Source organism: Oncorhynchus nerka, linkage group LG3, assembly GCF_034236695.1.
Source record: "Oncorhynchus nerka isolate Pitt River linkage group LG3, Oner_Uvic_2.0, whole genome shotgun sequence".
In the NCBI taxonomy this organism is placed as follows: domain Eukaryota; kingdom Metazoa; phylum Chordata; class Actinopteri; order Salmoniformes; family Salmonidae; genus Oncorhynchus; species Oncorhynchus nerka.
Window position 1 is genome coordinate 35894596 of NC_088398.1, and position 27897 is coordinate 35922492.

The 27897-nt window shown below is 40.2% G+C and overlaps 1 protein-coding gene and 1 long non-coding RNA gene across 7 annotated transcripts; one reads left to right on the plus strand and one right to left on the minus strand.

Moving 5' to 3' along the window:
- On the minus strand, positions 1-5006 carry LOC115107507 (uncharacterized). The gene is made up of 2 exons (XR_003860210.2): positions 4721-5006; positions 1-423 (listed from the first exon to the last, which is right to left on the minus strand). It is a non-coding gene; the product is annotated as an uncharacterized LOC115107507 (long non-coding RNA).
- cdc16 (cell division cycle 16 homolog (S. cerevisiae)) lies at positions 2791-26922 on the plus strand. 6 transcript variants are annotated; one of them, XM_029630874.2, is made up of 19 exons: positions 2791-2916; positions 3584-3818; positions 5498-5552; positions 5674-5771; positions 7394-7432; positions 8460-8594; positions 9007-9166; positions 14517-14611; positions 15035-15168; positions 15424-15503; positions 15604-15653; positions 15837-15910; positions 16122-16247; positions 16512-16664; positions 17702-17765; positions 17933-17994; positions 24546-24681; positions 24824-24932; positions 26060-26922. In XM_029630874.2, the coding sequence occupies exons 2-19, from the start codon at positions 3816-3818 to the stop codon at positions 26317-26319; spliced, it is 1833 nt and encodes a 610-aa protein (XP_029486734.1). In that variant the 5' UTR covers positions 2791-2916; positions 3584-3815; the 3' UTR covers positions 26320-26922. The 6 variants fall into 6 exon arrangements, with proteins under 6 accessions (XP_029486734.1, XP_029486741.1, XP_029486730.1 ...); XM_029630881.2 differs by lacking the exons at positions 2791-2916; positions 3584-3818 and adding an exon at positions 3820-3840; XM_029630870.2 differs by lacking the exons at positions 2791-2916; positions 3584-3818 and adding an exon at positions 4284-4457 and having other exon boundaries at positions 24824-24914.
- The last annotated feature ends 975 nt before the right edge of the window (positions 26923-27897 follow it).

The window sequence follows — 27897 nt, forward strand, 5'->3', positions numbered from 1 at the left end:
TTAAATTAAAATACTACTTTTTTATAGCCTGTAGAGACATTGCCCATGTGCAAAGTGAGTGCAGTAGCAGCATTGGAATATATGAAAGTATATACACATTAGTAGTGCAGTAAGGTGACAACTATTGGTCTGGTAGACAAAAGTAATTTCAGAGTGCAGAACATTAATAAATAGTAAGTGTGTGGTAGGGTACAGTAGTCAGCCCAGGGTTCAGCTTTTGGAACAGTCTTGTGACTTGAAGTTAAGGGCTGGCTTTGAGACAGCTGCTCGGAGTCTGTCGACCCTCACTGAAGCGATCCCTTTCCCCTGTGCGCTGCCAACTCCCGCTTTCACAATCGGAGACCCCTTTCAGGTAACAGGTGATCTAAATCTGACCAACTCATATACGTGGCATCCCGGGTTGCAGGTTCTTCCGAATGGCTCCTATACACAAAGAAATAACATTCAGATGCATTTGAATCGCACATTTAAAAATATCAAAACTTATTGTGAAGAATGGTCTTCAGAAGCAAGTCCCTGAAACAGGCCTTATACCCTGCCCCAGTCCAGGTTGTGGCGATGGCAAGACGGTTTGACAGAAAGGAATTAGCACATCAGCTTTGCACATCTGGTTTTTGGCATTTTATTCCATTCTTTCTTGCAGACTTTCCCAAGCTCTGTTCAGTCTTTCCACAGATTCAAGTGTGGGCTTTGGCTGGGCCACTCAAGGACCTAAACATTCTTGTTCAAAAGCCATTCCAGCATTGCTTTGGCTATATGCTTGGGGTCATTGTCCTATTAAAACGTAAATCTTCACCCCAGTCTAAGGTCTTTTGCACTCTGAAACAAGTTCTCATCAAGGATTTACCTGTATTTTGCTCCATTCATTGTTCCCTCTATCCTTAAGTTTCCCAGTCCCTGCTGCTGAAAAGCATCCCCTTAGCATGATGCTGCCACCACCACTATTCATGGTAGGGATGGTTTTTGACAGGTGATGACGGTTAGAAATACGTTTTTTGTGCATATGGAAAATGTCTTTAATCTTTTATTTCAGCTCACGAAAAATGGGACCAACACTTTACATATTGTATTTATATTTTTGTTCAGTGTTCATAGTGTATTTTGTAGTGTTACAGCCTGAATTAAAAATGAGATGTTGTGTCACTGGCAATGTACCCTATAATGTCAAAGTGGAATTATGTATAAAAAAAAAAAGTTCAGGAGTAAAAATGTGCTTAACAAGTCACATAAGTTGCATAGTCTCATTCTGTGTGCAATAATAGTGTTTAACAGGATTTTTGAATGACTACCTCATCCCTCTACCCCACACTTACAATTATCTGTAAGTGCCCTCAGTCGAGCAGTGAATGTTAAACACAGATTCAACCACGAAGACCAGGGAGGTTTTCCAATGCCTCGCAAAGAAGGGCGCCTATTGATCGATGGGTAAAAATTTAAAAAAGACGATTTTGAATATCCCTTTGAGCATGGTGAAGTTCTGCATTACACTTTGTATGGTGTATCAATACACCCAGTCACTACAAAAAGACATGCAGCCTTCCTAACTCAGTTGACGGAGAGGATGGAAACCGCTCAGGGATTCCCCCAATAGTGACTTTAAAACAGTTACGGAGTTTAATGGCTGTGATAGGAAAAAACTGAGGCAGGATCAACAACATTGTAGTTACTCCACAATACTAATCTAAATGACAGAGTGAAAAGAAGGAAGCCTTTACAGAATAGAAATATCCAAAACATACATCCTATTTTTAACAAGGCACTATAGTGAAACTGCAGAAAATGTGGAAAATAAATGAACTTTGTCCTGAATTATGTTTGGGGCAAATCCAACATTACACATCACTAAGTACAACTCTTCAAATTTAAGCATGGTGGTGGCTGCATCATGTGATGGGTATGCTTGTCATTGGCAAGTACTAGAGAGTATTTTTTAAGATAAAAATAAACTGAATAGACCTAAGCTCTGGCTAAATCTTAAGAGCAAACCTGGTTCTGGCTGCTTTCCAATGGACACTGGGAAACAAATTCACCTTTCAGCCAGACAAAAACCCAATGCACAAGGCCAAATGTATACACTGGAGTTGCTTACCAAGATGATATTGAATGTTCCTGAGTGGCCTAGTTAACATATTTTATTAAATCAGCTTGAAAATCTATGGTAAGACTTAAATGGCTGTCTAGCAATGATAAACAACCAACTTGATAGAGCTTGAATAATTTTTTAAAGAATAAATGTGTAAATATTGTACAATCCAGTAGCGCTAAGCTCTGTAATCGCTGCTAAAGGTGATTCTAACATGTGTTGACTCAGGGATGTGAACACTTATGTAAATGAGATATTTCAGTATTTCATTTTCAATACATTTGGAAAAATGAAAACAATTATGTTTTCACTTTGTCATTAAGGGGTATTGTGTGTCGATGGGTGAGATTATTATTATTTTTTGCACATATCTGCACATGTAACATGGTATGCAATTTTCGTGGACCACTTCTGGTCTTGAGTGGTACTTTCAGAAGTACTGCATGGCTAAAAAGTATACAACATTTCCAGATAATCTCTTAAAACAAAATGGACCCCATTTAATTTTTTTTCTCTCAAATCTGGTCACCTTATCAAGGTGTGTCACCACCAAAACATTGCCTACAACCTAGTTGCATTGCATCGCAAGAGAGCAGAAAAATTTTACAATATTTTTTTTTGCTAAAAATGAGCCCCACCTGTGGGTGTGTGCATTTGCTACATTTTGCCAATCTGGACTCGCGCGTCTAAAGTGCTGAGGGTTGATGTGAGGAGTTTTTTTGCAATTGCAAAAGACTTGGCTCTACTTTTTCGATGATAGCAGTCTTGAACAAATATATTTGTTATCTGAAAACAGTACCTGGGAACATCTGCTGAATGAAACGATCGACTAGGTAAGTGCTAACTTTCTATCTTCCTCACTCACAAGTAATCACACGCTAACGTTACTTCTCCCATATCGCGGGAATTCAGTGTTTACAGCGTAACACAATCACATCAAGCAGTTGAAATAACAGCAAACTGCATTCATTTAATTTGTTTAACATTGTTTCTATTGCCAATTCTCAGAATATATCCACTATAATAATGATTCCTGATAAATTATTTTGCCGGGTTCAGAGAAGCTGTCAGTCTCGTGACGTTCATATCTGCATGGCACTGTGGAGATGACTAACAAAAAACAGTAACGTTTTGCATAGGTTGGATAGGCACACAGCAAGGTTTATATTAACCGCTGCTGTACCAAACCAAATGCTAGGCTGGTAGCATGTGGAAGAAATATTGTCTAGACACCTTTTTTTCAGGCGATATTAAGTTTATACATTGTCTGGATGGGCTGTGGGACACTGGCTGCAAATTGATACATTTAATATAATTGTTAACAGGCATTACCCACGGAATATATGGGGATTGTGGCGCTATAACTCCCTACTATCAACCAATCAGCATCCAGGACCCAAACAACCATTTAAAAAAAACTGTGCTATTGCAGTTATTATAAATTAAGATTAATGTTTGCCTTTGTTATATCTAATGTACCATGTTTTCACATTCTATAAGGTCGATACATGAAACATGAAAACGCGGGCATCCTATCGAAGTTACAGGCATGAAAAGAGAACCGCGACTAACAAACTGGTAACCAATATGCCCTAACCACGACTGACCTCTTCAGCTAATGGGTAATTGCCGAACCCTGGAGGGCAAATCGGGAATGGCTTCAATAATCACCAACAAACTTCTTGATTTTGGACAGCATCATCACTGAACGTGGAGCGGAGTGAATTGCTACATGGTGAATTGAGAAACATTACATGGTGAATTGTCTGATTAATGCTTGAAGAAGTTAGTTTGAAAAGGTTTACAACTTGAATTCATATTAACAGGTGTTATGCTGAAAAAAAGACTGCACTTATATTTGTCAGGAAAAGTTTTAAAAAAAAAAAAGTTTTAATTTCCTTTACATCCTGAGCACTTTAAATATTAAATGTAATTTTACTGTATCTATTTAACTCATATACCTTCGATAGAACATCACTCAGAGATGCACGAAAACAATATAACATTAAAAGTGGGTGAACATTTTCTTTACCTGTAGTTATAATACAGATAAAAGGGTTTCGCCTCATTTTCTACAAATATAAATACATTTTAATTGGCTATATCTATCATGTAATTAACTGTATTGTCAAATGTTCTCCGCCGCAATTAAATCATTTCTGTGAAATGACCGGAACCCTTAATCAAAGGCCCGAGTTTCCTTGCGGAGTTTAAGTGACACTACTGCTGCAGAAGAAGCCGCGTAGCTAGCTAGCTACTACTAGGGAGTGGATTTTCACATGATAATGATACGCTTTGATTTGTAAAAAGCATTCGGACAATTACAATGAATCTCGACAGACTTCGAAAACGTGTACGACACTACATTGATCAGGTAAGAAATGTAGCTACCTAGACTAGGTCTTGATAAGAATCGAGGTAGCTAACGTTAGATAGCCAAATTAGGTTACCGCTGTCAGATTGGAAAAATGTATTGCTCCTGCTAGCTAAGTAAATGGGCTAGGTACTGTTCAGAATGACAAGTCTACAGGAACGTTATCCAGCTGTGTAAGGTTATATTTGCGATAGCATAATGTAAATAGAACTTGCCAACTTGTTGTCGATAAAAAAAGGAAGAAAACGTAACCCAATATTTACCTGGGTTTCCAACGGGGGTAAATTAATCATAGCGAGGTCCTACTGGCGCTTTCTAGCATTTATTTGCCTATTTCCGTTAAGGACCGCCAAGCGAGGGTGTGCAATAACTCAATTCGCCATAGTACTCCTAAACAACGCAATTTAAAAATGTTTTTGGTAAAGTCTGCAAAACGTAGTCCACACTCTTTGTAACATTGTAGTTTGGAGAACAGGAAACTGTACTGAGATCAAATGTTTAATCAATGAGAAAATGTGCAGAATGTTGGACAAAATCCATCTCGCTCTATTTTCACCCAACTGCCAGCCACTGGGCTTCCTGCCATCACCATATTTGGTGGTGAGTGGAAATGCCAACCGGATGCTTCAGATTTATGCGGCTCATTGTTCGATCTCTGTTGTAGTCCTAAAAAACGGAAATGAGTAACCTCTGGTTCGTTTGGCTATTCCTATGGGGGTTTGGGATAAATGCTGAAAATAAGGTCTGAGCTTAACACAGGTTTAGGAGATCTAATATGTTTTGTTCTGAGATATCAGTCAATTAACATTACCTTTTATGAATTAGCTAGTAACTAGTTAGCTACCCTGCTTGTGCTTGCTACTAAGTCAGTGGCCTGAGCTAGCTACTATGTACTTGGAGGTTAGCCACATTATATCAGGGCTGCTAGCTAACGTGTATCAGTGAGTGTTGACAGCCCCTGACTGTGTCAGTTTCATACTTGTAGTAAACACATTCAGAATGTTTGGTTTCATGCTGCCTTTCCTGTCTTTTTTTTGCAGCAACAGTATCAAAGTGCTCTATTTTGGGCAGATAAGATTGCATCCCTGTCACATGGTGAGTGATCTTCCTGATTGATGAGATATAACAAATGTTTTGTGTTCATCTGGCTAGTTAGTATAAAATGTTAGTTGGTAGGGTATCTAACGGAGGTGAAGCCTTTTTCCTGTCCTTGCAGAAGACCCCCAGGATATCTACTGGCTAGCACAGTGCCTTTACCTCACCTCTCAGTACCATAGAGCCTCCCATGCCCTCCGCTCACGTAAACTAGATAAGGTAAGACCACCTGGTTGGCTTCCCCCAATTTGTTGCAATGGGGCATGCAGGTAGTTTGGGTGCCTCCCTGTTCTACACGTCTCACTGAGGGGCCCTCATGCACTAGCATGCAGAAGGACTAATGACATGTTGGATACTCTGCATATTCTGACTTGTCATTATGAGTCTGTCCAGTCTATACGTTACTCTTCTATGTAGCTTTCATTACTTTGTGCCATCCAGAGTATGCCTCTGATATTTTTGATAGAAGAAGCATTGTACTGGGTGTGCTGCATGTCCTTGGTGATCTGAACTAGAGGTCGACCGAATAATTGGAATGGCCGATTAATTAGGGCCAATTTCAAGTTTTAAATCGGAAATCTGTATTTTTGGGCGCTTTTTTATATATATCTATATCTATATATATCTATATATCTATATATTTATTATTTTTACTTATTTTTTATACCTTTTATTTAACTAGGCAAGTCAGTTAAGAACACATTCTTATTTTCAATAACGGCCTAGGAACAGTCGGTTAACTGCCTTGTTCAGGGGCAGAATGACAGATTTTTACCTTGTCAGCTCGGGGGCGCTCCAATCTTGCAACCTTATAGTTAACTGGTCCAACGCAATAACGACATGCCTCTCTCTCGTTGCACTCCACAAGGAGACTGCCTGTTACGCGAATGCAGTAAGCCAAGGTAAGTTGCTAGTTAGCATTAAACTTATCTTATAAAAAACAATCGATCATAATCACTAGTTAACTACACATGTTTGATGATATTACTAGATATTATCTAGCGTGTCCTGCGTTTCATATAATCTGACTGAGCATACAAGTATCTGACTGAGCGGTGGTAGGCAGAAGCAGGCGCGTAAACATTCATTCAAACAGCACTTTAGTGCGTTTTGTCAGCAGCTCTTCGTTGTGCGTCAAGCATTGCGCTGTTTATGACTTCAAGCCTATCAACTCCCGAGATGAGGCTGGTGTAACCGAAGTGAAATGGCTAGCTAGTTAGCGCGCGCTAATAGCATTTCAAACGCCACTCGCTCTGAGCCTTCTAGTAGTTGTTCCCCTTGCTCTGCATGGGTAACGCTGCTTCGATGGTGGCTGTTGTCGTTGTGTTGCTGGTTCGAGCCCAGGGAGGAGCGAGGAGAGGGACAGAAGCTATACTGTTACACTGACAATACTAAAGTGCCTATAAGAACATCCAATAGTCAAAGGTTAATGAAATACAAATGGTATAGAGGGAAATAGTCCTATAATTCCTATAATAACTACAACCTAAAACTTGGGAATATTGAAGACTCATGTTAAAAGGAACCACCAGCTTTCATATGTTCTCATGTTCTGAGCAAGTAACTTTTACTTTCTTCTCCAACACTTTGTTTTTGCATTATTTAAACCAAATTGAACATTTTTCATTATTTACTTGAGGCTAAATTTATTTTATTGATGTATTATATTAAGTTAAAATAAGTGTTAATTCAGTATTGTAGTAATTGTCCTTATTTAGGGTTTTTTGGTCCTCCAATAATCGATATCGGTATCGGCGTTGAAAAAAATCACAATCGGTCGACCTCTAATCTGAAAAGTTGTTGTCAGTCAGCTTGTTCCTAATATCTATCTTTCATTTCAGTTGTATGGCGCTTGTCAATATCTTGCTGCTAGGTGCCACGTGAGTATTAATCTTAGGCTACTTCTTGTGATGAAATATACCTGTTCAAACTCTCCACAATCCCATGGGTCAATCCACTTAAATTCAATTACTTTTCTACAGTATCCCTTTTGATTTAAACATATCTTTTCAAACATGTTTGCCCATGAAATGAGTGGTCAGAACGTGACTTCTTGGACCTGTATGCCAAAACATTTAGAAGATAAAGGTGTTCAAAGTTGACGCATTTTGCATACCCCACCATATTGTGAGACATGTCTTCATTGCTGAAAAATATAAATATTTGACTTTGATATTATTTGAAACCTTACACACAGTTGTGTAACTATTTTCTAATTTATTAAAAAAGTGTATTTTAACAATTACAGCAAAGGATCTAAAATTGTGTAAACTACGATTGTTTTTCATATTCTCGTATGTTATAGCTTCGACCTTATTTTACATCATCTGAGGTTTTTATGTTGTGCCGTCATTGGTTGAGACACAACATGCTCATGTAAACAGTGGATGTTATTTTTTATCATAGAAATATAATGAATAGAATGGAACTATCCCTTCAGATCACTGCAATTTTACTGAACTTGAATAGAACAAAAATAAGTTGATGCTGGATAGTAAATAATCCCGGAAAAGCCTTTGTGCAAACAAACTTCGAGAAGTAATCAAGGCACTCTCATGTAGTGGCTAAATGAGAAAGCCTTTATTGTTTTTACAGCTTATGCATAGCAGGAATAAAAAATACTATGCAGCATTGGGGTTTACACATGTTTGGATAATCAAAAATGTATAGAAAATTTCAAGAAAGAAAATGGTTTCACAACCCTGTTTTGTAAGCTTTTAAATGGTATCAATCTCAACCGTTAATGTCTCATGGTATGCAAAATGGGTGAACTTTAAAGCACTTTTTATCTCTTGAATATTGTTTACATTCAGGTACAAAAACCCACAACCCTAAATTTCCCAACACCATACTCTTAACTGAGCTGCGCCATTGGAAGCACTAACCCATTGTTTGTGTTTTGTACAGTATGCTGCCAAAGAGTTCCAGCAGGCCTTAGACATCCTGGACATGGAGGAGCCAACCAGCAAGAAGCTGCTGGACCGTAGTGTCAAAGAGGAGAACAGGATACAAGAGTCAGACTGGGAGATGACCCCTGCCTCTGTGAGTCTCAGCTTTGACATAATAGGGTCCCATGTATTTTTGTGGCCCTGTAATACCACGTTTGTGGTCTTTCAATGGGATTTTCCAGTCTCTTCACATTTATGGTGTTGTGATTACAGGTTAACTAGTTAGATACTGTACTGTATGTGACTGAGGCAGAGATTGAATACCATGTTGCCAGGTCAAAGACCCTTTGGCTATAATAATATCCTTTTGTCATTCTCACCATCATATTATTAAAGGGGTCCTGTCATTCACCCGGTAGCCACATCACCTGCCATATTCATAGAAAACTAATGTGTGGGTCTTTTTTTGAATGTCAGAGTCCTCTCGAGTTTTCCGACTGATGGTGCTTTAGTGGTTCTGACCCCTTGTGGTCCCTTTAACGTCTTTCTTTCCCTCTCTTTTTCAGATCAACAGTTCTATCTGCCTGTTGCGGGGGAAGATCTATGATGCCATGGACAACCGGCCTCTGGCCACGTCCAGCTACAAAGAGGCCTTGAAACTGGATGTGTACTGCTTTGAAGCCTTCGACCTTCTAACGTCCCACCACATGCTGACCGCTCAGGAAGGTGAGGCCAGAGCAAGACTTGGAACAGAAACAGACTTAAGGGGACTGTCGAATCAAAAAATAAGAGTAACGTTTTGTGCACGTGTGCATCAGAAGTAATGTACAGGGATGCGAACTTGTCACTTTTTGGAGATATTTGCAAAATGTAGGTCCTCCACTGGAATCGTGTAGATCTCTCAGGAAAAAAAACGCTAGCTCGATGGGGTTTAAATCTGGAGACTGTGCTGGCTATTCCATGATTTGAAGCCTACCATCTTGTTATTTTCTTTTAAGGTAGTTCTGACATAGCCTGGAGGGATGTTTTGGTGCATTATCTTGCTGTAGGATGAACCCCTGACAACTAGGCGTACACCACAGGTTATTGCATGGTGCTGCAAAATGATGTGGTAGCCATTTTGGTTCTGGGTGCCATCCACTCTGTGCAAGTTACCGACTCTGGATCCACGCTTCCTCCTCCATGTGGAACCATCCTTTCGCCCACAATATGGCGTACAAAAACCCTGCATGATGAACCAAAGATTTTGATTCATTGTTCCAGAAGACCGTCCAGTCTTCAGTAGTCCACTGGCGGTGCTTCATGGCCCAGGCAAGCCTCTTTTTCTTATTTTGCCATCTTAGCAATGGCTTCCTTACTGCCACTTGACCTGTCAAACTTGCAGCTCAAAGTCTTCTCTTCACAGTTGAGACTAAGACAGCTGCGCCACTCGGGATCCCTAAGGCACTGCATCTCAGTGCTAGATGCGTCACTACAGACCCTGGTTCGATGCCAGGCTGTATCACAATCGGCCGTGATTGGAGTCCCATAGTGCTTTGCACAATTGGCCCAGCGTAGTTGGGGTTTGGCTGGGGTTGAATTTGTTCTTAAAACTTCTTCGGGATCCGTGTCCCGTCCCAGGGACGGTTGAGCAAATGTAGGCTAATGCGATTAGCATGAAGTTGTAAGTAAGAAGAGAATTTCCCAGGACATAGACATATCTGATATTGGCAGAAAGCTTAAATTCTACTTAATCTAACTGCACTGTCCAATTTACAGTAGCTATTACAGTGAACGAATACCATGCTATTGTTTGAGGAGAGTGCACAATTTTGAACATGAAAAGTTATTCATAAACAAAGTAGGAACATTTGGGCAGTCTTGAGACACAAATTAACAGAAATGCAATGGTTCATTGGATCAGTCTTAAATGTTGCACATACTGCCATCTAGTAGCCAAAATCTAAATTGTACCTGGGCTGGAATAATACATTATGGCCTTTCTCTTGCATTTCAAAGATGATGGTACAAAAAAAAATACAAAATAATGTGTTTTTTTTCTTATCTTTTGCCAGATCTATTGTTATATTCTCCTACATTCCTTTCACATTTCCACAAACTTCAGTTTTTTCTTTCAAATGGTACCACGAATATGCATATCATTACTTCAGGGCCTTAGCTATAGGCAGTTAGATTTCGGTATGTCATTTTAAGCAAAAAATTGGGGGGAAAGGGGCGGATCCTTAAGAGATTCTGTAACCGACTTGCCTAGTTAAATAAATGTAAATACATTTGCTTACTTCGACCAGTGTTAAGCTGTGCTTGAAGCTGTTGCACTGTGAGCCACCTATCATGCAAGTTGTTAAATCTCAAACAATACTGTCCAAATAATGCTTAAGTGGGTGTATGTAGTAACTAGAGGTCGACCGATTAATCGGAATGGCCGATTTAATTAGGGCCGATTTATAAAAAAAAAAAAAAAAAACTTTTTAAATTTATTTATTTTTTATTTTTTTCCCCCAAGTTTTCATAACAATCGGAAATCAGTATTTTTGGATGCCAATTTAGCCTTTTTTTTATTAGATTTTTTTACAACTTTATTTAACGACGCAAGTCCGTTAAGAACACATTCTTATTTTCAATGACTGCCTAGGAACGGTGGGTTAACTGCCTTGTTCAGGGGCAAAACGACAGATTTTTACCTTGTCAGCTCAGGGATTCAATCTTGTAACCTTACAGTTAACTAGTCCAATGCTCTAACCACCTGCCACACGAGGAGCCTGCCTGTTACGCGAATGTAGTAAGAAGCCAAGGTAAGTTGCTAGCTAGCATTGAACTTATCTTATAGAAAACAATCAATCATAATCACTAGTTATAACTACACATGGTTGATGATATTACTAGTTTATTTAGCGTGTCCTGCGTTGCATATAATCGATGCGGTGTGCATTCGCGAAAAAGGACTGTCGTTGCTCTAATGTGTACCTAACCATAAACATCAATGCCTTTCTTAAAATCAATACACGGAAGTATATATTTTTAAACCTGCATATTTAGCTTAAAGAAAGGTTAGCAGGCAATATTAACCAGGTGAAATTGTCACTTCTCTTGCGTTCATTGCATGCAGAGTCAGGGTATAAATCAAATCAAATTTTATTTGTCACATACACATGGTTAGCAGATGTTAATGCGAGTGTAGCGAAATGCTTGTGCTTCTAGTTCCGACAATGCAGTGATAACCAACAAGTAATCTAACTAACAATTCCAAAACTACTGTCTTATACACAGTGTAAGGGGATAAGGAATATGTACATAAGGATATATGAATGAGTGATGGTACAGAGCAGCATACAGTAGATGGTATCGAGTACAGTATATACATATGAGATGAGTATGTAGACAAAGTAAACAGTGGCATAGTTAAAGTGGCTAGTGATACATGTATTACATAAGGATGCAGTCGATGATGTAGAGTACAGTATATACGTATGCATATGAGATGAATAATGTAGGGTAAGTAACATTATATAAGGTAGCATTGTTTTAAAGTGGCTAGTGATATATTTACATTTCCCATTATTAAAGTGGCTGGAGTTGGGTCAGTGTCAATGACAGTGTGTTGGCAGCAGCCACTCAATGTTAGTGGTGGCTGTTTAACAGTCTGATGGCCTTGAGATAGAAGTTGTTTTTCAGTCTCTCGGTCCCAGCTTTGATGCACCTGTACTGACCTCTCCTTCTGGATGATATCGGGGTGAACAGGCAGTGGTTCGGGTGGTTGATGTCCTTGATGATCTTTATGGCCTTCCTGTAACATCGGGTGGTGTAGGTGTCCTGGAGGGCAGGTAGTTTGCCCCCGGTGATGCGTTGTGCAGACCTCACTACCCTCTGGAGAGCCTTACGGTTGAGGGCGGAGCAGTTGCCGTACCAGGCGGTGATACAGCCCGCCAGGATGCTCTCGATTGTGCATCTGTAGAAGTTTGTGAGTGCTTTTGGTGACAAGCCGAATTTCTTCAGCCTCCTGAGGTTGAAGAGGCGCTGCTGCGCCTTCTTCACGACGCTGTCAGTGTGAGTGGACCAATTCAGTTTGTCTGTGATGTGTATGCCGAGGAACTTAAAACTTGCTACCCTCTCCACTACTGTTCCATCGATGTGGATAGGGGGGTGTTCCCTCTGCTGTTTCCTGAAGTCCACAATCATCTCCTTAGTTTTGTTGACGTTGAGTGTGAGGTTATTTTCCTGACACCACACTCCGAGGGCCCTCGCCTCCTCCCTGTAGGCCGTCTCATCGTTGTTGGTAATCAAGCCTACCACTGTTGTGTCGTCCGCAAACTTGATGATTGAGTTGGAGGCGTGCGTGGCCACGCAGTCGTGGGTGAACAGAGAGTACAGGAGAGGGCTCAGAATGCAACCGTTTGGGCTGCCTGGCTCATTGCGAACTAGTTTGCCAGAATTTTACGTAATTATGACATAACATTGAAGGTTGTGCAATGTAACAGCAATATTTAGACTTAGGGATGCCATCGTTAGATAAAATACGGACCGGTTCCGTATTTCACTGAAAGAATAAACGTTTTGTTTTCGAAATTATAGTTTCCGGATTTGACCATGTTAATGACCTAAGGCTTGTATTTCTGTGTGTTATAATTAAGTATGATTTGATAGAGCAGTCTGACTGAGCGATGGTAGGCACCAGCAGGCTCGTAAGCACTCATTCAAACAGCACTTTCATGCGTTTTGCCAGCAGCTCTTCGCAATGCTTCAAATGTCACTTGCTCTGTGACTTGGAGTAGTTGTTCCCCTCTGCATGGGTAACGCTGCTTCCAGGGTGGCTGTTGTTGATGTGTTCCTGGTTCGAGCCCAGGTAGTGGCGAGGTGAGGGACGGAAGCTATACTGTTACACTGGCAATACTAAAGTGCCTATAAGAACATCCAATAGTCAAAGGTATATGAAATACAAATCGTATAGAGAAATAGTCCTATAATTCCTATAATAACTACAACCTAAAACTTCTTACCTGGGAATATTGAAGACTCATTTTAAAAGGAACCACCAGCTTTCATATGTTCTCATGTTCTGAGCAAGGAACTTAAACGTTAGCTTTCTTACATGGCACATATTACACTTACTTTCTTTTTTTTCTTTTTTATTACACTTACTTTCTTTTTCACTTACTTTTTTACTTTTTTCTTTTTACACTTAATTAGTTTTTTGCATTATTTAAACAAAATTGAACATGTTTCATTATTTATTTGAGGCTAAATTGATTTTTTTGATGTATTATATGAAGTTAAAATAAAAGTTCATTCAGTATTCTTGTAATTGTCATTATTACAAATACATTTAAAAAATTGGCAGATTTAATCGGCATCTGCTTTTTTGGTCCTCCAATAATCTGTATCTGCGTTGAAAAATCATATTCTGTCGACCACTAGTAGGAACACAGTCTGTTGCAACACTGCTTTTAAACAGACAGAGGTTTTGTAAGTAGTCAACAAAAGTTGCGACACCGGTAGGAATTGTTAGCATCAACTTTCAAGGCTTAATTTACTTCAATTGCTGCAGAACAGCTGTAATTTGTTCCCTAAAAAGGCCTTTTTTGTAACTCTGAAATGTACATTGTTTTTCTGTAACCTAAACTTTTTTTATTTTATTAACCTCTGGCAGTTTACTGCTTATCTTTGTACCGTTTCAGGTTATTCATTGGACTTGAGCTGCTTAAAAACATTTTTTTTAATGAAAAATGGGGGTGTTCTAAAACTTTTGGGCGTTTGTGTGTGATTATAAATATATTTTTTCCTTTTTTATTGCTAACTTTTTTTTTGCTTCTTGGGCCCCCATGGGCCTTGGCCTGGTATCACATCGTTACTAAAATGTTGGTATTGTGACAACCCCACTCTGATAATATATATACAATTTTTTTGTGTGTTTCTGTGCCCCTTTTTGGGCCCTTACCAGTTTGCATCCCTGAAATATTGGTATGTATGTTGCTTTGTTTTATGCCATTAACGGTTTATAGATGTGTCTGTAGGGTAAATGTATTACATTTTTTCCCCAAACCCCTTATTTTGAAGACCTTTGTCATTTTTGTGTTTGTAGAAAAGGACTTCCTGGACTTGCTTCCTTTGAGCCAACAGTGCACAGAGGAAGAAGACAAATTACTTCACTTCCTGTTTGAGAATAAATTGAAGAAGGTATGTCCACTGTTATCCTCCATGTCAGGACATCAGTTGCGTTCAGATTCCCATGTTAAGTTTCAGTATTTTACATTTGTCATGTGCCATGTTGATCACTATGTTGTGTTTCTTTGTTGGAATACACAGGCCATCATGTCATCGTGTCACTTTAGATTTTGCCCTATAGTTCAGAATGAACCATATGATTATTTTCTAAATATTACAATCACTCATATTTGGTTAATATTGGTTGTCTACAGTTGCCCCTAACAATAATGATAACAACAACCCAGAAATGTTCTCTCTGATTTTACTAAAGTTAAGTGGTCATTTGTCTCAAATTAGTGTTGATGGTGCTTTTGTTCCAATTCCACATTTGTTTCCCCCTCCCTTTATCCACTTTTTTTTCTCTCTCCATCCTTTCTTCTTTCCTTCCCTCAGTATAACAAACCCAGTGATATGGTGGTCCCAGAGATGGTCAACGGTCTCCAGGACAATTTGGACGTGGTGGTCTCCCTTGCTGAGAGGCATTATTACAACTGTGACTTCAAAATGTGCTACAAACTCACTTCCATGTAAGTTTGGTAACTAACCGCTGGCCCACCTTAACCTTTTAACTACAAATTGAGGTTTGTTGGCAGTCTGCAAGCGTTAACTGGCCAATCTTAACTTTTTTAAAATTTTTAATAAGAACTGTTGTGATATTCGTACGGTTTGTTAGTGGAATATTATTCTCTCTCGGCTCGGCTCAGTTGTGTAAAAAGGATATACATTTCACACATATAATTTGGTCCTGTCTGTAAAACCTGAATGTTTTGTGTTTCTTCAAGGGTGATGGTGAAAGACCCATTCCATGCCAACTGTTTACCTGTTCATATAGGAACACTGGTGGAACTCAGCAAAGCAAATGGTAAGACCGTTGAAGATCTTAAGTTTGGTTATTCATACATGTGAAAGATACATTTAACATCTGAATGTGTACCATGATTCTCCTCTTTTTACTACCACAGAACTGTTTTACCTTTCGCACAGGCTTGTGGACTTGTATCCCAACAACCCAGTAAGTATAGTCCCTGCCCTATATAGCTATATAGTGCAAAGTGTTGCCTGCTCTGCTATGAATACACCCCCCCCCAATCTTGCCATTCCACATATCCAAGCTCTGATTGGTACGGTATGTTTTCTTTTGTGTGTATTTTATTTTTTGACCATTAGACAAATGGTAAATGTTGTTTTCATCCAGGTCTCTTGGTTTGCTGTGGGATGCTACTATCTAATGGTTGGTCACAAAAATGAACACGCGCGTAGATATCTCAGGTACCAGATATCATATTCTTCTTATCACCAAGTTTATTTTATATTCAGCAGTCAGACATTGATATTGTAAATTCAAATATTTTGATTCACTTGCTGCTGAATCAAATCTACAAATTTCAAAGTATTATAAAAAAAACATAATTGATTATCATTCACTCAGACTAGAATATCTCTCTTATTTACACTATGTTCCTTATGCTGTCTCCCACAGCAAGGCGACCACTCTGGAGCGGACGTACGGTCCGGCATGGATCGCCTACGGTCACTCGTTTGCAGTGGAGAGTGAACACGACCAGGCCATGGCTGCCTACTTCACTGCTGCTCAACTGATGAAGGGGTATGTACTGTTATTGTACCCAGACACAACACCACACATCCACAGAACAGGGCTGTCACGTGCTGAAAAGCAATATTGAACATTAACACATTTGTTAGCGTCTGTTCAAATATGTATCTTGCTAAAAGCAGGTGTGCCTTAGTCATTGAAAACATGTAATGTACAGTATCATAACAAAATATATATATATATAATAGCATGTACCTTCACAACCTTGCCCATTAGACTTGACCCCTAACCCTTGCTCTCATCTCTCTTGTCCAGATGTCATCTCCCCATGTTGTACATAGGGCTGGAGTACGGTCTTACAAACAACTCTAAACTGGCCGAGCGCTTCTTCAGCCAGGCCCTGAGCATAGCACCAGAAGACCCCTTTGTCATGCATGAGGTGGCCGTTGTGGCCTTTCAGAATGGAGAGTGAGTCACACACACAAATACATACAGAGATAATGTGTATGCAAACACCCACACATTGGGAAAACGTACATATGTGCATACTCATACACCCAAGAGGATATATAGCATACACTGTAATACCCTCACGTGCTCACATACTACACTGAGTGTACAAAGCATTAGGAACACCTCCCTAATATTGAGTTTCTATCCCTGTTACCCTCAGAACAGCCTCAATTTGTCGGGCATGGACTCTACATGGTGTCAAAAGCAGTCCACAGGGATGCTGGCCCTTGTTGACTCCAATGCTTTCCACATTTGTGTCAAGTTGGCTGGATGTCCTTTGGGTGGTGGACCATTCTTGGGATAAACAGGAATCTGTTGAGCGTGAAAACACAGCTGTGTTGCAGTTCTTGACACATTCAAACTGGTGCACCTGGGCACCTACTACCATACTGTGTTCAAAGACACCTTAAATATTTTGTCTTGCCCATTCACCCTCTGAAGGGCACACACACGTAATCTGTGTCTCAATTGTTTCAAGGCTTAAAAATCTTTCTTTAAACTGTCTCCTCCCCTTCATCTACACTGATTATGAAGTGGATTTAAGTGACATTAAAAGGATCAAAGCTTTCACCTGGTCAGTCTATGTCATGGAAATACACTGAGTGTTTTGTGTTTAGCAAACTCTGCAATACCCCCACATGCACACATACACGCTTGAGGGCTCTCATCATAGCCATTAGCAAATGGGTTAGAAGAGTGTTCTCCTAACGATGGGTTTAAACCCATAGGTAGGGCCACGAATGATTCGGTTTGGGTCATGACGATAAACATGGATTCTGTCTATTTATTGAGGTTTAGCTGCACCTGGCCACGCCTCCATACTAGTTGCTGGAACCGTGCCGGAAAGGACCATTTGTAAAGAAAAATTCTGTGCTGGCATCGTATGGTTCGGGTTGACACGATAGTGTGTGTGAAAGGGTACTTATGCCTTTTTAATTGTTCATGTGTTGGCTTTGATTGTGCTGAAATGTGCTCAATTCTGCCTTTTTCAGCTGGAAAACAGCTGAGAAGTTGTTCCTGGACGCAATGGACAAGATCAAAGCCATTGGGAATGAGGTAGCTGATCATTTGACTCTAACTCTAGCCCCACATGTACTGTGTCATATGCCATTCTTACATTTTTTTTGAACTTCTTTAAGAAGAACTGGCAGCCAGTGTAGTAGCTGTGTGTTTATTTTCAATGCAAAAATTCCTCTTTTAGTAAATGTTGTGTTTTCTTCCAGGTAACAGTGGACAAGTGGGAGCCACTCCTGAACAACCTGGGTCACGTATGTCGAAAACTGAAGTGAGTATAAAGATCCTCCGCAAGTATTTACTCATCAGGACACCAGAGGGGTATGTCACGAAGCAGGATGGAGTTGCAAGCTCACTTTGGTTTATTCTGAATTTAACTTGGGATAACTATTGTCACGTAGGGGTCAACTCCTTTTAGCCAGGTAAATTACTAGGGTAACTGTTGGACTCTGGGTTTTCCATGTGCGACATGCACACGCAGTTACAAGCCTGGTTTGAATTAGTGGAAGCTGTTGGATAAATATCCACCTTTGTGAGCTGGAATGTAGCCTTAACTGAAACTAGTTAGCCTAAACTAATCCAGAATATTTCTAGTTGGCTTGTGACACACCCCTATTGAGGGGATGGAACTGAACAGAATGGAAGTTCTGACTGGCATATGCAGTATCTCTGTATCTCCTATGACATCGTTGTTGTTGCCCTGTCCTTGTTCTCATCTCACTTATAAGTTCAGGATTAGGTAGTTAGACAGGCAGGCATTTCTCTGTTGTCTCCCAGGTACCTGATAAAGCATTGTTAAAGGACAGGGATCCAAACATTTTCCTGAGTGGTATTTCAGGAGGAGAGTCTGAGGTGATGAAAGGGGGAAAAAAGAACAAAGAAATGTGTCTTTGTTGGACATGGAATACTGTAGAATCACCAGGAAATCTGTTCCAACTGATTTTAATTTAAGAAATATTTTCCCATTTCATAATGGAGAGAAATGTGATTGTGTACAAATGTAAGCAAGGCTTGAAATTATTGATTTATTCAAACACATCTGTTTAGGCTTCTTACAGTCAATTGGCAGTCTACAAATGATTTGTAATTATGTTATGGCCCCCAGACCATCCGCTGAACATAAAATCGGCCTGCGGCTGAATCTAGTTGATGATCCCTAACCTACTGTATTTCTCTCTTTTTCTTTCTCCTCGCAATATTTTCAAAGACACGCATTTGCTCTTCTCCAGTCCTTCTGTATAAGTAGGACTCATTGAGTATTAATGTACAGATCTGTTAATGAATAATGCATAGTAGCCACTAAGCAGATCTAGAGAGGCTTTGCAGTGCAAGTGGCTGTTTTGAAAATGTTTGGGTACTTCATATCTAAAGGGGCATCTTTGGAAATCCACACCTTGCAGTTAATGTGTGTTTTTATTTTAATGAAGGCTTCTTAACAGGATTGCAGTGTTCACTGATCTATTGAATTAATCAGTTGGTAAAGCCCTGCAAACAACATGCACATTGTTCCGTAATTGATTTGTTCGTTCAAGAGATGATGGGATGTTTTCCTATGTGGTGAATTTGATTATGGTAAACTATTGAGCCATTAATTGAACCTGAGTGGAGTGAGAGGCAGGGTTTGCAGTTTTGGAACTATTCAATTGGTTCCAATGTGCCAATCTCAATCAAGAACTGCTAATAATTATAATATTAATAATTCATTTCATTTGTAAATCACTTCTCACACCCAAGGTGCAAATTATTCTTTGTACTTCTGTTCAAAAGTTTGGGGTCACTTAGAAATTTCCAGGTTTTGAAAGAAAAAGAAATTGAGCAGAAATACAGTGTAGACATTGTTAATGTCCTAAATGTCTATTGTAGCTGGAAATGGCAGATTTTTTATGGAATATCTACATAGGAGTACAGAGGCCCATTATCAGCAACAATCACTCCTGTGTTCCAATGGCACGTTGTGTTGCCTAATCCAAGTTTATCATTTTAAAAGGCTAATTGATCATTGAAAATCAGAACAGCTTTTCAGCATAACTTACTTGCCTAGTTAATAAATGTTTTTAAAAAATGGGGGAAAAATAAACTCAACTGCATCCACGCATTGATGTCCTGCAGGCAGCTTACCAGGAATGGAGTGCGTAGCTTTTTCTAAATAGAAAAGTATTGGACTGGCCGCAGAAGTGTTTATTCGGGTCGAAACAGTAAAAATAAAATAGAAACGTTTTGACACACCTACTTATTTTTAATATTTTCTACATTGTAAAATAATAGTGAAGACAAACTATGAAATAACACATGGAATCATATAGTAACCAGAAAAGTGTCCAACAAATCAAAATATATTTGAGATTCTTCAAAGTAGCCACCCTTTTTCTTTGACAGCTTTGCACACTCTTGGCATTCTCTCAACCAGCTTCACCTGGACTGCTTTTCCATCCTTCTTGAAGGTGTTCCCACATATGCTGAGCACTTGTTGGCTGCTTTTCCTTCAATCTGCGGTCCCAATCATCTCAATTGGGTTGAGGTTGGGTGCTTGTGGAGGCCAGGTCATCTGATGAAGCACTCCATCACTCTCCTTATTGGTCAAATAGCCCTTACACAGCCTGGAGGTGTGTGTTGGATCATTTTCCCGTTGAAAAACAAATGATAGTCTCACGAAGCGCAAACCAGATGGGATGGTGTATCGCTGCAAAATGCTGTGGTAGCCATGCTGGTTATGCATGCCTTGAATTCTAAATAAATCACTGACCGTGTCACCAGCAAGGCACCATCACACCTCCATGCTTCACGGTGGGAACCACCCGTTCGGAGATCATCTACTCTGCGTCTCACAAAGACATGGTGGTTGGAATTAGAAATCTCAAATTTGGACTCCTCAGACCAAAGGACAGATTTTGACCGGTCTAATGTCCATTGATCTTGTTGCTTGGCCTAAGCAAGTCTCTTCTCATTATTGGTGTTATTTTAGTAGTGGGTTCTTTGCAGTAATTTGACCTTGAAGGCCTGATTCACACAGTCTACTCTGAACAGTTGTTGAGATGTCTGTTACTTTAACTCTGTGAAGCATTTATTTGTGCTGCAATTTCTGAGGCTGGTAACTCTAATGAACTTATCCTCTGCAGCAGAGGTAACTCTGGGTCTTCCTTTCCTGTGGCGGTCCTCATGAGAGCCAGTTTCATCGTAGCGCTTGTTGGTTTTTGCGAATGCACTTGGAAGAAACTTGAAATGTTCTGGATTGACTGACCTTCATGTCTTTTAAATTAAAGATGGGCTGTCATTTATCTTTGCCTATTTGAGCTGTTCTTGCCATAATATGGACTTGGTATTTTACCAAATAGTGTTATCTTTTGTATACCCCCCCTACCTTGTCACAACACAACTGATGGGCTCAACCGCATTAAGAAGGAAAGAAATTCCACAAATGTACTTTTAACAAGGCGCACCTGTTAATTTAATTGCTTTTTTCCACCTTTATTTAACCAGGTAGGCTAGTTGAGAACAAGTTCTCATTTGCAACTGCGACCTGGCCAAGATAAAGCAAAGCAGTTCGACACACAGCAACACACATGGAATAAACAAACATACAATCAATAATAATTTTAAAAAAAAGTCTATATACAGCATGTGCAAATGAGGTAGGATAAGAGCGGTAAAGGCAATAAATAGGCCATTGTGGCGAAGTAATTACAATATAGCAATTAAACACTGGAATGGTAGAATGTGCAAGTAGAGATACTGGGGTGCAAAGGAGCAAGTTGAATGAATAAATACAGTATGGGGATGAGGTAGCTTGGATAGGCTATTTAGAGATGAGCTATGTACAGGAGCAGTGATCTGTGAGCTGCTCTGACAGCTTGTGCTTAAAGCTAGTGAGGGACTTAAGTCTCCAGATTTAGTGATTTTTTTTTTTTTTGCAGTTTGTTCCAGTCATTGGCAGCAGAGGCGGCCAAAGGAAGAATTGGCTTTGGGGGTGACCAGTGAGATATACCTCCTGGAGCGTGAGCTACGGATGGGTGCTGCTATGGTGACTAGTGAGCTGAGATAAGGCGGGGCTTTACCTAGCAGAGACTTGTAGATGACCAGGATCCAGTGGGTTTGGCGACGAGTATGAAGCGAGGGCCAGCCAACGAGAACGTACAGGTCGCAGTGGTGGGTAGTATATGGGGCTTGGGTGATAAAATGGATGGCACTGTGATCGACTGCATCCAATTTGTTGAGTAGAGTGTTGGAGGCTATTTTGGAAATGACATCGTTGAAGTCGAGGATCGGTAGGATGGTATGTTTGGCAGCATGAGAGAAGAATGCTTTGTTGCGAAATAAGCCAATTCTAGATTTAATTTTGGATTGGAGATGTTTAATGTGAGTCTGGAAGGAGAGTTTACAGTCTAACCAGACACCTAGGTATTTTAAGTTGTCCACATATTCTAAGTCAGAACCGTCCAGAATAGGTGCGGGCAGCGATCAGTTGAAGAGCTTGCGTTTAAGAGCAGTTGGAGGCCACGGAAGGAGTGTTGTATGGCATTGAAGCTCATCTGGAGGTTAGTTAAGTGTCCAAATAATGGCCAGATGTATACAGAATGGTGTCATCTGCGTAGAGGTGGATCAGAGAATCACCAGCAGCAAGAGCAACATCATTGATATATACAGAGAAGAGTCAGCCCGAGATTTGAACCCTGTGGCACCCCCATAGAGACTGCCAGAGGTCCGGACAACAGGCCCTCCAATTTGACACACTGAACTCTATCAGAGAAGTAGTTGGTGAACCAGGCGAGGCCATCAATTGAGAAACCAAGGCTGTTGAGTCTGCCAATAACAATGTTGTGATTGACAGTCATGAAGCTGGTTGAGAGAATGCCAGGAGTGTGCAAGGCTGTCATCAAGGCGAAGGGTGGCAACTTTGAAGAATCTCATATATAAAATATATTTTTTGGTTACTACGTGATTCCATATGTGCTATTTTATAGTTTTGACATCTTAAATATTATTTTACAATGAGTAAAAAATAAAGAAAAACCCTTGAATGACTTGGTGTGCCAACCTTTGACTGGTACTTATAAACTCGTCCCTTTTTCAGGACCCTGTCTTTAAAAGATATTTTGTAAAAATCCAAATAACTTCACAGATTTTTATCGTAATAAACGGTTTTAACACTGTTTCTCATGCTTGTTCAATAAACAATTAATGAACATGCACCTGTGGAAAGGTCGTTGAGACAGTTATGAAAACTTAGGACACTATAGAGGCCTTTCTACTGACTGCTCATCTGCGTGAATGTGCCTTAAGCATGCTGCAAAGAGGCAGGAGGACTGCAGATGTGACCAGGGCAATAAATTGCAATGTCCGTACTGTGAGGCGCCTAAGACGGTGCTACAGGGCGTCAGGACGGACAGCTGATCATCCTCTTAGTGGCAAACCATGTGTAACAACACCTGCACGGGATTGGTACATCCGAACATCACACCTGCGGGACAGGTACAGGATGGCAACAACTGCCTGAGTTACACCAGGAATGCACAATCCCTCCATCACTGCTCATACTGCCTGCAATTGGCTGAAAGAGGCTAGACTGAGGGCTTGTAGGCCCATTGTAAGGCAGGTCCTCAACCAGACATCACCAGCAAAAACGTTGCCTATTCATTGTCTGCATGCAACTTACTGTTATGTAAATTGTTATGCAATAAAAACATTTTTTACTCCTGAACTTATTTAGGCTTGCCATAACCAAGTGTTATACATATTCAAACACTTGGTTATGGCAAGCCTAAATAAGTTCAGGAGTAAAAAATGTTTTTATTGCATAACAATTTACATAACAGTAAGTTGCATGCAGACAATGAATAGGCAACGTTTTGAAGACATTTCAGATTTTCATTTTTAATTTATTTGTAAACATTTTGTAAAACATAGTGCCTTCAGAAAGTATTCATACCCCTTGACTTAATCCACATTTTGTTGTTGCATCATGATTTCAAAATGGATTAAATATATTTTTCTCACACATCTACACAACCCATAATGACAAAGTGAATGTGTTTTTAGACATGTTTGCAAATTTATTGAAAATGAGATAGAAATATCTGATTTACATAAGTATTCCCCTGAGCCAATACATGGTAGAATCATCTTTTGCAGCGATTACAGCTGAGAGTCTTTCTGGGTAATTCTCTAATAGCCTTGAACGCCTAGTTTGTACAATATTTGCACATTCTTTAAAAAAAATCTTCAAGCCATGTCAAGTTGGTTGTTGATCATTGCTAGACAGAAATGTAAGTTTTGCCGTAGATTTTTAAATAAAAACTGTAGCTAGGCCACTCAGGAACATTCAGTCTTCTTGGTAAGCAACTCTAGTGTATAGTTGGCCTTGTGTTTTAGGTTATTCTGCTGAAAGATGAATTTCTCGCAGTGTCTGTTGGAATGCAGACTGAACCAGGTTTTCCTCTTTCTTTTTAGCTTAAAAAAAACTCCCTTGCAGATGACAAGCATATCCATAACACGATGCAGCCACAACCATGTTTGAAAATATGAAGAGTGGTACTCTGTGTTGTTAGATTTGCCCCAAACATAACACTTTGTATTCAGGAAATTGTTAATTTATTTGACCACATATTTAGCCATTTTATTTTAGTGCCTTATTGCCATGGCAACTATGGAACAATATCAAAAATAAAACAAATACTTTTTTTTTTACCTAGTTCTGATAGGGAAGGTATTGTTTGATTACATCCTTTTTTTGTCTCTCTGAACCCACCCAGCCTAGGCAGAACTCTTTATTTGGCTCTGGTCATTAGAGAACTGTCCAAATGGTTGTTTTGTTCTGTCCTCCAATAGGAAGTATGTCCAGGCGTTGGAGTACCACCGCCAGGCCCTGGTTCTCATCCCCCAGCACGCGTCAACCTACTCCGCCATCGGATATGTGCACAGCCTCATGGGAGACTTCGAGAGCGCCATCGACTACTTCCACACGGTACTGTATATTTTTTTTGTCGATTTTATTTACATTTTAAATCCATAGACACAGAACCTGTGTGACACGTTGAATAAATATTGCTGTGTATTTCAATGTTATTACAGCAATTGATGTGAGTTTTTCCTTGTTTTTCTGACAGGCACTCGGTCTTAAGCGAGATGACACGTTTTCTGTGACGATGCTCGGCCACTGCATTGAGATGTACATTGGCGATACGGATGCCTACATAGGTAAAACTTCCTACATAGGTAAAATGACTTCCTTTGCAACCCACGCTAAAACAGATTTGCGACAATCATTTGTGGATGCATTTGTTATATTTTTGCCTGTAAACATCAATGACTTAAGACATTTAAGTACTGTTGATTTTGCGTTTCTTTTTTGCTTTTTCCGAGTCTTGTTGCCAGTGTGTGCCTTGCCGGCGAATTGTGTTAAGAAATAATGTCGCTTTTTCTGAGGGACACTTTTGGATACTATGTGCATTATGCGCTGGGATTGTGACCCGAGCCCCTGTGTCATCTGTTAGAAAGACTCTGCAAGTCAGTGATCCACTGTCAAAGGTTTAATTCTATCAAACAAGAAGAAGAATGAATAGTAGTTGGATGAGTGTATTTTCTATAAAAATGTATCATAAAATATTTGTAATTTTAAAATGAGTCAACACCATAATGACAGATGTACAATGGGAATATGCATAATAATTTCAGTCTGGAATGTATACGTTGTTTTAATGTTAAACAATATGGGTGGATTGCAGCGAACAGGCAGAACTTAACGTGCACCTGCAGGTTAGCGCTGGATTTCTTATTTCTTAACATGCTCAAAGAACAGCGGAAAACTAGTAGACCACCAGTCCTGATGTTGTTACGGTGTCAAGCCGGTTTGATACAAGACATGTACACACACACAAAAGTATGTGGAAACCCCTTCAAATTGGTGGATTCGGCTATTTCAGCCACACCCGTTGCTGATAGGTGTATAAAATCGAGCACAAAGCCTTGCAATTGCCATAGACAAACATTGGCAGTAGAATGGCCTTACTGAAGAGCTCAGTGACTTTCAATGTGGCACTGTCATAGTTGTTGTTGTCATTATGCCAACAAATCAGTTAGTCAAATTTCTGCCCTGCTAGAGCTTCCCCGGTCAACTGTAAGTTATGATATTGTGTAGTGGAAACGTCTAGGAGCAACAACGGCTCAGCCACAAAGATGTAGGCCACACAAGCTCACAGAACGGGACAACCGAGTGCTGAAGCGTGTAGCGAGTACAAACGGGGGGGACCAACTTCATGTTAATGCTCATAATTTTGTAATGAGCAGGTGTCCACATATGTGTGTGTGTGTCTAAAGCATTTAATGGTGTATGTGTCTTTCAGGAACGGACATAAAAGACAAAGTCCGTGGGACGCTGAGCACCCCGGGGTTGATGAAGATGCTGAACACGTCGACGGAACCCAGTAACGCTCGAACCACGGTTCTTCTGGAGGAGAGCGGCATCATGGCCCTGGAGACGCCGCAGTCCAATCAGGACAAGGCCTCGTTGGACACGCCCCTGCGGAGCTCGCTGCCCCTGGAATGCAACATGTACGAGAGTGACATGATGCTCGAGACCTCGATGTCCGACACCAGCGCGTGATGTCACTGATGATATCATAGTAGTGGCAGGTTGCCTGGTCCCAGCCTCGGGACCCATTACCAACCAGACAGTTGGCACTTATCTATAGGTTTCTCGTCGTGTTCCCCTCTTGGGGATTTGAAATGATGGGATTGGAATAGACTAAGCGATGGGGAAGAGGTTAAGGCAGAGCTTTTTAGCATGAATTTGACCTTCAGTCCAATTGGTTTTGTTGGAAAAAGATGTCACGCTCAGTACCGTATTGTAAAATATATATTTTTTTGGCTGAATGAATATTGCTCACACTATTTCAATCCTTTCATATTCCCAAGGGAGGTTGAAAAGGACCTGGGGATGTGAGGTGTGGGCTTGGTTTGGATTTGTGCCTCAGGCGGGTAGTCTGAAGACAGTGGGGAAAGCAAAGACATGGTACTCTGATGCTTAACAGAATGGAATGAATGCAGCAGTAACTGACTGTGCCCCCTACTCCTGCCCACTAGCAGGAACGTGTGTTGCTACCTGTGGATTTTTACTTTGAATAAACAAACAAAAAATGCTGAATGCAAGAGCGTTTTGATGAAAATACTGGTAATACTTACAATAAACCATACGTTTACCTTTTTATATTCTGTTTTTTTTTGTGATCATTGCAGTCTTGGCCAGGTTGCTTTAAAAAAAAAAAAAAAAGATGTTGACACTAATACTTTTCACACTACCAACCATATTTGTATACATCCCAATGCATTTCAATTGCTGTAGACATGAATGAAAAAAATTCTGGTCGTAACTAGTCTTCCACCGTTTAAGCTAGAAACGGAATTCGAACCTTAATGTGGTTCAAACGGCATTCAAACTTTAAAATGTGGTCTGGAATAGGTTGCTTGTATACAGTCGTGGTCAAACGTTTTGAGAATGACACAAATATTAATTTTCACAAGGACTGCTGCCTCAGTTTGTATGATGGCAATTTGCATATACTCCAGAATGATATGAAGAGTGATCAGATGAATTGCAAAGTCCCTCTTTGCCATGCAAATAAACTGAATCCTAAAAAAACAAAAACACTTCCACTGCATTTCAGGCCTGCCACAAAAGGACCTGCTGACATCATGTCACAAGTGTGAGTGTTGATGAGGACAAGGCTGGAGATCACTCTGTCATGCTGATTGAGTTTGAATAAAATACTGGAAGCTTCAAAAGGAGGGTGGTGCTTAGGATCATTGTTCTTCCTCTGCCAACCATGGTTACCTGCAAGGAAACACATGCCGTCATCATTGCTTTACACAAAAAGGGCTTCCCAGGCAAGGATATTGCTGCCAGTAAGATTGCACCTAAATCAACCATTTATCGGATCTTCAAGGAGAGCGGTTAAATTGTTGTGAAGAAGGCTTCAGGGCACCCAAGAAAGTCCAGCAAGCGCCAGGACCGTCTCCTAAAGTTGATTCAGCTGCGGGATCGGGGCACCACCAGTACAGAGCTTGCTCAGGAATGGCAGCAGGCAGGTATGAGTGCATCTGCACGCACAGTGAGGCGAAGACTTTGAGGATGGCCTGGTGTCAAAAAGTGCAGCAATGAAGCCACTTCTCTCCAGGAAAAACA

Coding starts and splice junctions, on each gene's coding strand:
- cdc16 (XM_029630854.2), top strand. CDS start 5,137: ATGAGTAACCTCTGGTTCGTTTGGCTATTCCTATGGGGGTTTGGGATA. Junction 15,911..16,121: donor CACGCGCGTAGATATCTCAG/GTACCAGATATC, acceptor TGTCTCCCACAG/CAAGGCGACCACTCTGGAGC. Junction 24,933..26,059: donor AGGTAAAACTTCCTACATAG/GTAAAATGACTT, acceptor TGTGTCTTTCAG/GAACGGACATAAAAGACAAA.